Below are 15,103 nucleotides of genomic sequence, written 5' to 3'. Positions count from 1 at the left end.
TGGTGGTCATTCATACCCTCTACCATCCACTAAGAGGAGCAGCAGCACCCCCAGCTTCCCTGCTCCACACATCCTTTGCCCCTCCCTGAAGTTAAAGAGGAGATTTTCCTGCACTGTCACCAAGTGCTTCCTCATCAGAGATCATCTGATTGCAGTTCTATTACCCAAGTGTGTTTACTTTACAATATAAAGCACCTTGAGGTGACCATTGCTGTGATGTGGCACTAAATAAATAAAATTTAACTGAATTGAATTTTGCCTACAAATGTGTTCAAATGCTCTGAATGCAGCACTGATGGACTCTAAATTACTACCTTTAGCAGAGGAGACACTTCAGGGTTTTTATAAAAGAACAGGCAAAGTTGAAGTGAATGAACAAAGAAATCTGAGTGTTTGACCTTTAACCTGATCTAAAAGCAACTTCCTGTCGTTTTAGACCCATGTCAGAGTCACCATCACAGTAATCAGTGTCTGAGCACTGTGGCTCTCTTTAATAAGTCCTTATAAATTCTACCTTTCATATTTCCTGTCGGGGTTAAAGGGAAAAAAATGAAGAAGCAACAGAGGAGGAACTGAATCTTAACTGATCTCAGTGCAGATTACTGGTTAATCTACCTTCACAATCTAAACCTATTTGCATTTTGTTTCTGTCACTGAGCTCTGAGCCTGCAGCTGGTGTCAGAGTCGAGCTGCTGTTTGAAAAAGAGTTTGAGTGAGTTTTCAGCTGTGTGAAGGGAAGGCAAAATAGCTCCATTGTTCTGTTTCATCTTCTGTTCATTTTAATTTATTTCAATTTTAATTATATTAAACCAAATCACAACAGCAGTTTATTCGAGGTAAAACATCCCTGTGAGGAAGAACTCAGTAACTGGGAATAATCGTCCAGCTGAACCAGCCAGGCAGGAACGGCTCGACCGTTTTGGCAGTTAAGAGAAAGAGAAAGCAAAAGCACAGAGAGACAGGACACAACATGCTGCAGTGGGTGTAAAATGGAAACACATATGAAGTGGAAAGATGTGAATGAAAAGAAACAGTGAATCATGGGAACCCCCCAGCAGCCTAGGCCTATAGCAGCATAACTAAGAGAGGGTTAAAGGTCACCTGATCCAGCCCTAACTATAAGCTTGATCATAAAGGAAAGTATCCTAGGAACCACAAGTAAGCCAGCAGTCTGAGAGTGAAGTGCTCTGTTGGGGTGATACGGTACTATGAGGTCTTTGAGATAAGATGGGGCCTGATTATTCAAGACCTTGTATGTGAGGAGAAGAATTTTAAATTCTATTCTAGATTTAACAGAGAGCCAATGAAGAGAAGCCAATATGGGAGAAATCTGCTCTCTCTTTCTAGTCCCTGTCAGTACTCTAGCTGCAGCATTTTGGATCAGCTGAAGGCTTTTCAGGGAGCTTTTAGGACAGCCTGATAATAATGAATTACAATAGTCCAGCCTAGAAGTAATAAATGCATGAATTAGCTTTTCAGCATCATTCTGAGGAAGGATGTTTCTAATTTTAGAAAATTGTTTTCTGCTCAGTTTAAGGGAAACAAACATCAGACACAAAGAGAGCCTTCCTCACACTGGGACCAGTTTTATCAGTCCGAGAAGATTTTCCTGTAAATCAGCCTGTAGTTTGTTGTCTGCATTAATCACATGACTGGAAGGAGGTGTTGTTGAACTTTAGTAAAGTTCTTTTGAGTTTTTGATCTCAGGAGTTCATATACAGTGGTATGCAAAAGTTTGGGCACCCCTGATGATTTTCATGATTTATAACCAATGATTTATTTCCTTTATAATCATTGGTTGTTCAGATCGGCAATTTCAGTTAAATATATCATATAGCAGACGATCACTGTGATATTTGAGAAGTTTATAGGACTTTTGAAACCACTGTGTGTGTTAACGAGGAATTGTACACATAATGTGAGCTGGAGAAATGTGGGACGGTCCCTTAAAGGTCATCAATGAGCTCACTTTTTTATGAGGGACAGAAATAATCTGCACTCTGTGGCAAACACACAACTAATGGACACAATGACCTCTGTTTTCTGCTCATTCAAGTTAAAAAAGTTCACGTCCTCAAAGACTCTCTGGATGAAATCTAGCAGCGACTGATCTGTGAGTGGATGAAGAAAAAATTAGATGGAAGTGAGTTTGGAGAGATGGAGGTGGCTGGCAGGAAAGATGATGTTGGTAGAAAATGTAGTTTGAGATATTTGAAGACAGTTTGATGAAAATCATCAAACTGAATCAGGGAGTGGAACCCATTTCATGGCCTGAAGGTGCAGAGAAGCAACCCTCTCATCCACCGATGAAAAGTCTGACGTGCAGGCAGCAAGCTGAGGGGAAACAAGAATACCCACCCCAGCTCACCGCCTCTCACTGTGGGTAACTCCAGACTGGAAGAGAGTCCAGTCCTCTCCAGGAGACTGGTTCCAGAGCCCAGGCCATGCCCAAATAAATCCGTCCAGTATCTCTCATACTCACGCAGCTCAGGCTCCTTCCCCACCAGGGAGGTGAGTTTCCATGTCCCAAAAGCCAGGGATCGTTCTAACAGGCCCTCTGCCCTTGGCCACCATCCGATACACACTACACCTGACCCCTACGACGCCTCCTGTGGGTTTTGGGCCTAGATCACGGCAGGCTCTTCTTTGGGCTGCATCCGACCCGGCCACCAGACGCTTTCCCTCAAGCTCCGTCCCCAATACTGGCTCCAGGGTGGGGCCCTGGTAACCCTACCAAGGGTGGGGTAAACAGTTCCCTTGTTGGCATTTCCATAGAGGTCTTCTGAATCGTCCTATGTCTGGCCCCTCCCCCAGGACCAATTTGCCATGGGAGACCCTACCAGGGGGACAAGCCCCCGGACAACATCGCTCCCGGGATCATTGGGACACACAAACCCCTCCACCACGATAAGGTGGCGATTCATCGAGGAGAGCGTTGAGAGTAAGCACTGATTTATCATAAACTGATGTAATGAACATTTATCCACCCAGCCCCTAGATATTCATCAGCTGATGTGGATGAGAGGACGTCTGAAATCCATCCATCCTCTGGTGTCAGTGAGCTGTAGTTTGGTTCCTGATCAAATCCATTTCCATGTAGTGGACGTCCCCCTCAGTGAGAGAGGCAGATATGAGCTGAAACACAGGAATCAAACCAGGGACGCTGCTGTTATGGAGCTGAACTGGAACCATTCACACACTGAGGCCCTCTGAACAGATGTTAATGACAGCTGTGCAGAGACACACTGATGACTGACTGGAACACTATGATTCACATTTTAGATTAACACCATCCTCCCACAGGCTTTAGATATGGACACTAGAGGGAGCTGCTGGACTGGAAACACTACATGGACATGAGCAGGTCATCAGTGATGTTCTCATTTATTATAAAAGAAACAAATGAATAACATACTGAGCACGTGCAGTTTCTAATACGATGAGTGTGTTTTATTTAACTCTGGAGACTGTGTGACCATTAACTGTACTTCCTGCCTGGGATTATATATTTTTCAAAGTACAGTAGTCATATTTAATATTTACAGTCTAATCAAAACAACACCTGCAACACTTGAAATGTGCTCCATTTTGAAGGATGTCTCAATTCCTAAACTGCATCAGGAGGACAGAGGAGAGGAGGCTGCAGGAGGAACAGTGATGGAGGACCCACAGCTGTGTGTCTGCATGTGTATGAGAGGAGAGGAACTGAGCACGTTTAATCTGAGAAATGAGAGACGCTGTGTCTGTGGATGCAGCGTGCTAACCAAGCTGTTAGCTGATAAATTAGCACCATCTTGTGCAAATACAGTAAATTCTGGCTCAGATTTGGAGGTGCCAGTTCTTATCCCAGACTCCATACTGCTCCAAGATGTTGGGGGTCATTGGTCAATGAAGCCACGAGGAGCTCATCAGCAAAATGCAGGGATTTCATTATGAGGCTGAGGAGACCAACACCTGACGCTTTGGCTAATGTAACCCTCACAAGGAACGAGTGTGAACATGCACACGTGAAGGTCAGACCTGAGAGTGAAAACCACATGTTGTTGGTCTGCTTCTTGGTCCCATCAGTGATGGTTTGTTTGCTTTGGACTGATTCCAGATCAGATAAAAGTCACAGAAACAGGAAAATATCAGAACAATTAAAGCTGATCACAGGATCCCGAACTCTGTCAGTCAGATTACTGACTGTCTGTAATCCACAGAGCTTCATCTGCACTCAGATCACACACAGTGTTTGTGTGTAGTTACACTGTAACAGCTGATCTCTACACAAGGATCTGTTTGTGCAGCTGAAAGCTCACAGAACAGGTTTGATGTCACACACAGCTGCTGCACAGTCACTGATCCTGCTGAAATAAAGCACACAGAGACGCACCAACAAAAACACACAATAAAGATAGAATGGGTCAGGAAGACACACCAGCGCCTCTACTGGCTGCAGCAGAGAAGAAAGCTCTGCAGAGCGTGGTGAAGGCTGCACAGAGACTGCTGGAGTCAGCTTCTCCACCACCACTGACATTTACACCTTCAGATACCTTCATGCTTAAAGACCCCACACACCCAGCACACTCACTTTTTTGTTCCCCTCCCCTCAGGCAGGAGCTTGGACCCAAACACAGGACTCAGCGACAGGATGAAACTGGACCTCAGCTTAATTTGCTGATCGAAACAGGTTTACAAAGCTGGACGGGGCCAGCAGCAAATACTAGGAACCTGCTTAACCAGGATACAGACACATGGAGGGCACGCAGCCAGCAGGGAGCCAATGATGATGACAGGACAATGAAGAGAGAAAAACTCAGGGCTTAAATATAGAAGGGAGGGGAGTGCAGACAGCTGGGAACAAGGGAAGCAAACAGGACACAACTCACAGGGAACAGAAGACCGTCAAAATAAAACAGGAAGCCAGATGAGGAAACAAAGACACAGATGAGATACATTTACTCAGGTGAGAGCGTTTTTAAATACAAGGTGGGAGGAAACCAAGCAGCATACCAAAGCCAAGATAAGTGGCCGCTCATGTCATTTCTTTAAAAACAGAAGATAAAACTAAAACATGGAGAGCTTAACGTCCAGCAAATCCTCGAGCACACATTTCTTAACTTCCATTTTTTTCTTCTAGTCTTTAGGTTTGATGATTTTTTAACATATTTTTTTAGGACTAACATTTTCCGTCATCATAGTCTGTTCTAGAGACAAATGTGAACCCTGAGTGAAGTTTTCTGCAGATCAAAAAAGCAGCAACAGCAGCAGCAGCAACAAAAAGCACAGCAGAAACGGACAGACAGACGATCAGTCCAACAGATCCATCCTCCTTCCCTCCATCCTCCTTCCCTCCATCCTCATTCCCTCCATCCTCTGTGGTTCCTCCTCCTGGACCTGCAGGTAGAAACAGGTGTGAGGTGTCAGCTGTCAGGTAGGTGATGAGTGAAGAACAGAACAGAATCCATTTCCTCTTCAAACTGCTGTCAGACATTATCTACTGCACTCTGATCACATCACTCAGACCAGCTGCTTTCTACAAAGTCTCATCAACAACATCTTTAGAAACAAACATCAACAACCAGGAAGCAGCTTCACCTCTGATCACAGACACACTGAACTCTGCTCACTCACCTGGAGGAGCAACAACTCTCAGGTAGATGATGATGCTGGGCGCCTTGATGCTGCGGCTCGCTTCTATCTGGATGACGCGACACTCGTATGTCCCAGAGTCATTAAGTGTCACATCCTTCATAATCAGAGACACGTCTCCATCCTTCATCTGTCTGTCCTGCAGATCCACTCGGTTCCTATAAACTGGATTCTGCTCTCCTGGATCAAACCGTCCGTCCCGGTACAAATACACATGTTCATCTTCTAGATCAGGTTTGGCCCACACTACAGCTCTGATCTGGTTCTTATTTGGAGCTCGACATGGCAGAATGATGTTCTGTCCAGGCTCAGCTGTGATGGTTTCCTGGCCTGAAAGAGGAAACAGCACAGAGCAGAGAGGTTAAAGCTTTTTCTCTTTCTGGTGCTGAAGGTCTGTGGAGCAGCAGAGGGGCCTCAGGAATATGGTTAAGGTTACTTCTGATCATCAGTGGGGACTCTCTGGTTACATTTAAAGCAGAGCTGTTTGTAACATTATCTACCCCACTGTGGTTTTGAGTGGTTGGTGGTTCAATCCCTGTGTGCTCCTGTCCTGTACTTCTGCAAGATACTGAACAACTCTGAGCTATAAACTCATTAAATGATCCAGTTGAAGCTCGTCAATGTTTCAAGGAGGAAAATAAAACAGGGAGTAACTATGTCATAGACAGCAGGTTTATCATTACCAAGGCCTCAGACTGAGTCCAACATCACATCCATGTGACAGGATGTGACATCCACAGCAGAGCTGGTTACAAATAAAGTGAAGCAAAGTTTCTTCCTGGTTCAGAGGACACTCACATGTAAACCGTTACAACTGCTCAGAATTAACCCATGAAAACCTAATGAATGCCAGTCTTTATTTAAAAAAAACATGTTTAATCTTTTAATTTCAAATATTTATTTTGCATGAATTGAGAATCAAGTTTGATGCTGAGCCAGCTTCGTTTGACAGTGCAGAACAAACTCCCAGATAGACGATCTCTTCTTGCTGCCTGAGTGCCTACTCAGCACGACTCGACCCCCAACAGTCTTGTTTTGTTTCCATTCCCACTGAGGACCATCTCAGTGTGTGTGGAGTCGATGTAAAAACACAGACGTCTTGTGAAGTAATCTATATGCAAAGTGTGTTAGCTTTTGTCTACACTGCTGTGATGTGCGATGGCACTCATGCGCAGGGGCGTGGTGGCCACTGGGAGATTCGGGAGGTTTCCCAAATGGCCGGTCGTTTCCAGGCCAGACCGGCCGGTGAGCAGAATTCTTTTCTTTTACTCATCTCCCCCCATTTGCTGCTACATGCACACACAGTTGTTTTAATGCTGCTGAAAAACTACAGTTTTTTTATACTGCAAATAAACTTCTCTTGTTTTAAAATTATGGTTTGTCTGCTGTACAGTAGGATAAAAGGCCTCTCCAAACCGAGCTCCCGGGCCGAATTTAAACCCCAGCCTGCCCCTGCCCCTGCCCATGAGCAGTCATTAGCTATGAGACCTCATTACACACGCTCTCATTTCTCATCTCACCTCCCACCCAGCACAGGAACATCTGCACCTCCTCAGTCAACCACAGTGTTGCTTTACGTGCCTCCAGTTTCTTGCTGTCGGGTTTTAAAAATGGCGTGGTTGATTCTGGTGAAGGAGTCGGTAGTGAAGACACTCCCTGGCCAATCAGTGGCATGTTGTTCTTTGATGTCACATTTTTGGATCGCTTGGAACCCCGGCTAAGTGGGTACTAAAAAAGTACCTGGTACCAGGTTCTATTGGAAAAGCTTGTAAACCGTGCTGAGTCGAGTCGAGCCGCGCTGAGTGGAAACTCGTCATCTGTTCAGTGCAGTCACAGTGTGATGTCTTTAACAGTCTCAGTGTTTTTCCTTCCTTCTTTGTGTGGAGATTGATTATAATCACTGATAGCCAGTATTGTGCAGGGCTTCGCCTGCTTCATTGTTTCAGAATAGCGTTATGAAGATGTGGCAATAACAACATTTGCCAGCAGGTGTCGCTGCTTCAGATTGTTTCGACACGCACTGGAACACTTGCAGTGGAACTACTTTGTGTCCCTGCTTCACTTCACTCACTTTGCCCATCACTGGAATTTTCCATGAATAACAGGATCGAGTTTAAATCCAAATTTAAGGCCTGACCACAGGAAACAGATCAGTGCTGCAGCGCTCAGGGAACGAGGAGCTCATAACTGATTCAGAGCTCAGGCTGAATCTCTGCAGAGCCTACCCAGACCACATTCATCTCTTTATTGTTGATGCCACTGCATATCTGCATATCACTGCTTCCACTGCTGCTTCTCTGACGGCAGTTCATCTTAGTCTCTTTTTACCGTCACTGTGTACGTGTCTGTACATGTCTGTACTGCTACTTTCATTGCTGCTGGTTTTTGAGCTGATAATTTCTGCGAGACATCAGTGGCTCAAAAATCAGGAAAACTGAGGAGTCAAAGTGCTGCACATGAAAAAACAGGTTTGAAAATACAATGAAAGCTACACACAAATCCATCATTCTTCAATAGATTAAAAACCCCTACAGCTCTCACTCTGGTTGACTTTTAATTTTTTACATGCATATTTTACATATTTAAAGCAGTCTGAGACTCTTTTTTTCTACCAGCTGCTCCTCACCTGCAGACACGGAGACGCCAACAAGGAGCAGAGCGCAGCAGAGAGACGCACATGTTCCTGCAGACATTCCTGTGTTTGCTTCCTCTGATCTTTGTTAGAAATTCCGTATGTTGGGATTTTCCATGGATAGCAGGAGCAGAGTTTAAATGTGAATTTAAGCTCTAAACAAAGCGGCTGTGAAATGAGATCTTCTTCGAGCCGCTCCTTCAAAATAAACACTTCAGTTTCAATCGGTACTTTCCAGTTACCCCAGAACCGTCCCTCCTCTCCTTTTCCTAACAAAGAGTCACGCCCACACTCTGCAGATAACAAACTACCACCCACAGAGTTCAAAGTGCCACACCCAGAAGATGCCCCCCCCCACACACACACACACCATATTGTTTCAAGATCAAGTTTGAGAACAACTCGAGTCCATCAAACGCTCATCAGCTTCACTATCAGAGGGACACATGTGACTGACTCACACAGACAAATCAAATACAGGATTTTCCAGGTGAGCCACACAGTGTAAGAGGAAAACCTGCTGCAGGGACACACACAAACACATGGAACTGGTTCCTGCTTTGAAAATGTAAATCTCATTCTCGGAGCTGCGGGAATCCCCAAAGAGTTTTAGAGATGAGAGTCATCACCCCACTTATTGTGCGGTCATGTTAAACATTAAACTCTTTGTGTTTGTGTAGAAAGTGACTTCCTGGCTCACACACTGGTGCGGGAGGTGCAGCAGTGTGGAAAACAGCTTCAGGCCACAACCGCGCCCCTACGGACAGGAACAGATCCCTTCATCCAGCAAACAGGCAGAGGTTCTTCCTCAGTCACAGAGCGTTCCACGAGTCAGCAGAAAGAAAGAAAAAAAAACTGTTGGCTTCCAGTCACAGTCAAGCAGGGGGTGTTTATCCAGTGTTTGTATCCGCAGGGTTCAGACTGGATAATCCGGTTTCCTCCTACACTCCAACAACATGAACTGAATCCATGCTACTGTTATCTCCCCGACCTAGAGGAAACCAGGGCATAGCACTCCAATCACACCCAAGAAAAGCCGGCCACACAGAACTGCTGCAGGTATTAAGCAGCTAATGGTCCCTAATTTAACCTCACCTGAACAAAAGGCAAACACAGACAGCCCCAAAAAGCTGCTGGATTTCGGCACGAGTGCTAGTTTAAGCAGCTGTATGATATATTATTTTTTTATTAAAGCTCATGAGTTTGGATGAGAGACAGCAGTGACTGGACTGTGACTAGATGGAGAAAAGTGAGACTGAAGTGAGTGTGGAGAGATGGAGATGGTTGGCAGGAAAGATGATGGTGAAGTGTAGACAACATTGCTATAATGGACACAATAACCCACAATCTCTCGAACGTGGTAACAATGCTGTCCCATTGTTAGTCTGGTAGCATTGTATGATGACTGAGTCATGTCAGCAGGTGGGCACACCCACTCACTCCTACCTTGAAAGTTATGATCCTTCCATCTGATCCTGGAAAGGTTTCTGTGATCATGATTCATGAAATTCCCTCTCTGGAAAGGGAAACCCATCTAGCGAGTAATCCGTGCCTCCGTCTAAAGTGTTGGATATCAGGTGCAGGTGCTGATGTTCTCCCTGGAACCTTTCAGGAGAGCGATTGTGGATTGAAGCGATTGAAGTGATAATAATCTGGAGATCGGTGCTGAGCTGAATTCAGCGTTGGAGTAGAGAATGGAGGGATGCAGACACTCTGCAGCTGATCAATAGTACCACTGAGATGTTTGAACTGTTCACGTACTTGTTCTGTCTTATTTGCAGCTTGGCTGCACAGCAGCTCCATCCTCTGTTCCTCATTATGTAACCTCAGCTGGAGCCGAACCTCCTGCTCACTTTTCACTCTCTCATTCTCCTGCTGTATTTTCTCTGTCCTCTCATTCCACTGATCTGTAGTGTCCCATTCAGATAACTGGAAACTGTCCTGAGTGATGGGGACTCAGATTCATGAGCCCCGTTGGGCTCCTCCTCATCTGTTGGATATGGAGGCGGAGCCTGTGCTAACCTGGAGACTGATGAGTTTCTCATGGGGAGATAATCACTGAGGTTGTATTCCCAAAGGTGGGCAGGAAGAGCAGGTTGTCTTCCAGTACGCGGTTCTTCTGAGCATCAGCAACTCCGGCTCGAAGGACCATCTGCTCTCAATTGCAGAGGAAGGGCGGCTACGTGCTGTGATTGGCTGGTGGATACATTCTCATTGGTCACTGAGAAAATTATGCTCACTCAATGCCGGTAACATGTGGTCTGATGTGGTGGTCACTTGGGGCTGACGGGCTTTTTAACAACCATAGTTTGAGGTCTTTGAACTCAGATGAAAGTGGCCTGACTCAGGGAGTGGAATCCAATCTAGCTCATTTATTTAAAATACAAAGTGTGCACATGAGACACTGAGTCTCAGTGGGACTACCTGTATAAATAAAGGTTAAATAAAATAAATAAAAAACTTCCTTCTCAGCCTCGGACTTCAAACTTAAACGATCTCGGTGCAGATGTTTTAGTGCATATTATCAGCCTGGTTAGTTTAACGTTAAAGCCTGATGAGTTCATCTAAATCGATATTTTAGTTTTCTTTGTCATTCAGCTCTGAGCCTGTGATCAGAGTGAAAGCTGCAGCTTCAAGAGGAAATTTATCCCCCACTAAATAAGTCCTCACATGACTGGATGCCAAGTTTGTGGATGAGTGCTTTTCTCAGAAGAGGCTGAAGGAAAAGTCATATTTCATAAACTAACATGTTGGGACTGATGAGCTTCACTATCCTGTTTCATTTTCCTTCTAATCATTTTGTTTATTTATTTAAGGTGCTTTATGCTGTAAGGTAAGGTCATGGTCCACCTCTCTCCTGTGTGTGTGTGTGTGTGTGTGTGTGTGTGTGTGTGTGTGTGTGTGTGTGTGTGTGTGTGTGTGTGTGTGTGTGTGTGTGTGTGTGTCCCCTAGTTTAGTTCTGGCCTCAGCCCAGTTTATTTGTTTACCCTCACCTCAATTAAAGTACACAAAGTTCATCACTCCCGAGTCCTGCCTTTTTGGGGTCTTCCTGCTCCTGCCACACACGAGCCATGACAGAAGCTTTGTGAAGCTTTCCATCCAATCAGTGAACCAATGGGTCGAAACTGCGCCATCAAGTGGACAGTCAATGTAAAACAGGCATGGTGATTATAATCTAGTGACGGTGAGATGAAGCTTCATGAAGCATTTAAGCTTTCCAGTCAATCGGTGAACCTATGGGTCGAAACTGCGCCACCAAGAGGACAGTCAATGTAAAACACTGATTATAATCACAAAGTGGCTTTGGTGCGTGAAGCTTTGAATAGAATACATTTTGTGATGACAATAAATAAATCCTGAGCTACAGTAACTAATATGGTGTCTGTCTTTATGATACAATGTTGGGGTCAAGAGGGAAAGTGGAAATAAATTGGGGAGAGAGTTGTGATGTCATTGTGACTGTGTTACTTGGTTGGTAAGTGTGCTCATTGGGGACATTTTACTTATTATGTTTTTATTTAGAAATAACAGCTTTGCCACAGAGCTGAGCTTCAGGCGTTTTCTTTTGTTTGAAACGATTTCAACTGCTTCAGAAAATACACTTTCACAGGGCACAGATGATGCTGGGGTAATAATTTATTACTCCTCTTGTTAGATTCCATCACCAAAAAAGAAGCAGCTCAAATAGACTGCAAACCAATGCGCAACAGTTGCCAATACCACAATCTGTGAGGGGGGGGGTCCATCTCATTTCGCTGCCCGTTATATTTCTAATTGCACACCAAACCCATGAATCGTTTCCTGAATCACTCACATGGTACGGCCGGCTTGCGAGGTTTTGCACGTCAGGACACAAGCCTCAAAGTCTCCCTCGATACACGCTTCGAAGCCTCGAGACAGAACGACACATCACTACCGATCACCTCTGTGTTTTAAACTTGACCTCTGGACAGTTAGGAGCATTTGCTCAGCAGACCTCAGTGACCTATGAGAGTGTGCAGCCTTATGAGGTCGGAGAGGTAGGGAGGTGCTAACCCATGCAACGCCTTAAAATCAAATAGTAAAGCCTTTAAATTAATTCTAAAATGGACTGGCGACCAGTGTAAGGATGCTAGTATCTGGGATATGTGGTTTGTGATTTGGATCAGTTGTAGTCGATGGAGTAGCGTCAGACTGACACCTTGAATAGAGACTATTACAGTAGTCAAGTCGTGATGAAATGAAGGCGTGGACTGCTCCCAGCTTCCTGGCAAAGGGTTTATTATATATCTTTAAGGGGCAGAGATATTAGAGGTCAGGGGTACCAAACACAATGACCTCTGTTTTCTGCTCATTCAAGTTAAAAAAGATCACGTCCTCAAAGACTCCCTGGATGAAATCTAGCAGCGACTGATCTGTGAATGGATGGAGAAAAAAAGAGATGGAAGTGAGTTTGGAGAGTCGGAGGTAGTCGGCAGGAAAGATGATGTTAGCAGAAAACATAGTTTGAGATACTTGAAAACAGAATGATGAGTGCAAAATCATCAAACTGAATCAGGAAGTGGAACCAAGTCCTCCTCATTTATTTGAAATACAAAGTGTGTTGGCTGCTTTTCTTTGAGTTCATGGTGTCCTTTCCCACCAGGGAGGTGACTTTCCATGTCCCAATAGCCAGGGATCATTCTAACAGGGCCTACGCTCGTGGCCACCACCCGATACACACTGCACCTGACCCCTACGACGCCTCCTGTGGGTGGTGGGCCTAGAGCACGGCACGCTCTTCTTCAGGGTGCGCCCAGCCAGGCAACACGGGGGTAATGCCTGGCCACCAGATGCTTTCCCTTGAGCTCCCTCCCCTGGACTGGCTCCGGGGTGGGGCCCTGGTAATCCTATCGAGGCGGGGTAAACAGTTCCCTTGTTGACATGTCCATAAGGGGTCTTCTGAATCGTCCTTTGTCTGCCCCCTCCCCCATGACCAATTTGCCACGGGAGACCCTACAAGAGTGACAAGCTCCTGGACAACATAGCTCTCGGGATCACTGGGACACACAAAACCCTCCACCACGATAAGGTGGCGATTCATCGAGGAGAGCATTGAGAGTAAGCACTGATTTATCATAAACTGATGGGAATGAACCCAGCCACTAGATATTCATCAGCTGATGTGGATAAGAAGACATCTAAAAAAACATCCATCCTCTGGTGTCAGTGAGCTGTAGTTTGGTTCCTGATCAAATCCATTTCCATGTAGTGGACGTCCCCCTCAGTGAGAGAGGCAGATATGAGCTGAAACACAGGAATCAAACCAGGGACGCTGCTGTTATGGAGCTGAACTGGAACCATTCACACACTGAGGCCCTCTGAACACATTTTAATGACAGCTGTGCAGAGACACACTGGTGACTGACTGGAACACTATGATTCACATTTTAGATTAACACCATCCTCCCACAGGCTTTAGATATGGCCACTAGAGGGAGCTGTTTGCTCTCATGGTTTGGTCTGATAAGACAATCAGAAAAAAAAAGATTGACTTAATGAATGTGAGTTTCCAGCCTGTGAATGTTGAAGGTTCTGTGGGGTTCCTGATCTGTTCTCTGCTCATCACCTCAACACCATCAAAGTTAATGTTGATTCTCAATATCTGCTCAACCCCTGAAACAGCTGCTCATTCTGGTTGCCTTTCATTTATTTTTAATATACAACTTAAAAGGCAAACGTTGACACATTTCTTTTCTTTGGCATTTGGCTGCAGTGCTACCTCCTTTTAGATGATTGTTTTATGGTATTTTATGGTACTTGTTTTAAACGTTTTAATTTTTAATTTTCTTATGTTATTTATTGTTCTTAATGTTTTTATTTATTTATTTTTATTTTATTATTTTATTTATTTATTTATATATTTTTATTTTTATTTAGTATAGTCCTTGGGGTTACAGATCTTGTACAGCACTTTGGTCAACGTCGTTGTTTTAAATGTGCTTTATAAATAAACTTGACTTGAATTGACTTGACTTGACAATCTAACAATAATAATGAAAAGGTAACATCAAAGTTGATATTTTCCCATCATGCCCCACTGCGCAGGATGAAATCTCTTCAAATTCCCGCTTTGTGTCGACACAACAGTACAACAACCCTCTCAATCAGTAACTACCTCAGCTTCATCTATTCTGAACTGGCAACATTTCAACAGTGCACGTAGCCTTTATCTACAGCCTCTGAGAGGGGGCGCCACTGAGCCAATAATAAACATAAATTTTAATACAGCTATTGGAGAAACACACAGTAAAAACACTGAAACATCTGCTTTGGACTGATTCCAGGTCAGATTAAATCTGCATCTACTTGTTCAGCAGGTCAAAAAAAACAGCTTTGACAGTCACAGAAAACAAACAATCACAGAAGTGAGAGAAAAATTGTTATCGATAGATTCAAAACTTTATTAAAATCAAACAAAGCGTAAAGGAAATGAATCAACTCAACAGAAACAGCCTGGAGTCTCCTTCATGGTGGGAAATGTTAAAGCTGCACCCATCACAGTGAGGAGGTCACTCTGCAGCTACATGGAAATGATTTCTCTCTTTGCTTTAACTTTAATGTAACAACACAGCATTGATGATTATTAATTTCAGCTTGTTCTCCACTGTCTTTCCTGTGTTGAGAGACAACTTGAGAACTTGAAACAGCAAAAGAGACTCACAGTTCAGCTGGAAATAACTCATTTAAAAATATTTGACACCCGATGATGCTTGATTTCAGCTTTTTCCCCTGTAGATTAAAAAAACAACAACAGAAGCAACAAGTGCAGCAGAAACTGACAGACCAGCTATGAGTCCAACAGAGCCATCCTCTGTG

The 15,103-nt window shown here is 44.3% G+C and overlaps 1 protein-coding gene across 1 annotated transcript; it reads right to left on the bottom strand.

Moving 5' to 3' along the window:
- Nucleotides 1-3,531: 3,531 nt before the first annotated feature.
- On the bottom strand, nucleotides 3,532-8,508 carry LOC115776578 (myelin-oligodendrocyte glycoprotein-like). Its single transcript, XM_030724302.1, has 3 exons — nucleotides 8,261-8,508; nucleotides 5,617-5,964; nucleotides 3,532-5,379 (listed from the first exon to the last, which is right to left on the bottom strand). Exons 1-3 carry the CDS (start codon nucleotides 8,325-8,327, stop codon nucleotides 5,162-5,164), a joined length of 633 nt encoding a protein of 210 aa, XP_030580162.1. The 5' UTR covers nucleotides 8,328-8,508; the 3' UTR covers nucleotides 3,532-5,161.
- Between the last annotated feature and the right edge of the window lie 6,595 nt (nucleotides 8,509-15,103).

The sequence above is a fragment of the Archocentrus centrarchus genome, unplaced genomic scaffold (assembly GCF_007364275.1).
Source record: "Archocentrus centrarchus isolate MPI-CPG fArcCen1 unplaced genomic scaffold, fArcCen1 scaffold_33_ctg1, whole genome shotgun sequence".
Lineage (NCBI taxonomy): Eukaryota > Metazoa > Chordata > Actinopteri > Cichliformes > Cichlidae > Archocentrus > Archocentrus centrarchus.
Note: the sequence above shows the minus strand (reverse complement) of the source record. Positions and strands in the feature narration are given on the sequence as shown.

What these genes read in the sequence shown, in the direction of transcription:
- LOC115776578 (XM_030724302.1), bottom strand. Translation starts at nt 8,327, where the DNA reads ATGTCTGCAGGAACATGTGCGTCTCTCTGCTGCGCTCTGCTCCTTGTT. An exon ending in TGGCGTCTCCGTGTCTGCAG is followed by an intron (nt 5,965 to 8,260) that starts GTGAGGAGCAGC and finishes TTCCTCTTTCAG; the next exon opens with GCCAGGAAACCATCACAGCT. An exon ending in GAGAGTTGTTGCTCCTCCAG is followed by an intron (nt 5,380 to 5,616) that starts GTGAGTGAGCAG and finishes TTCTACCTGCAG; the next exon opens with GTCCAGGAGGAGGAACCACA.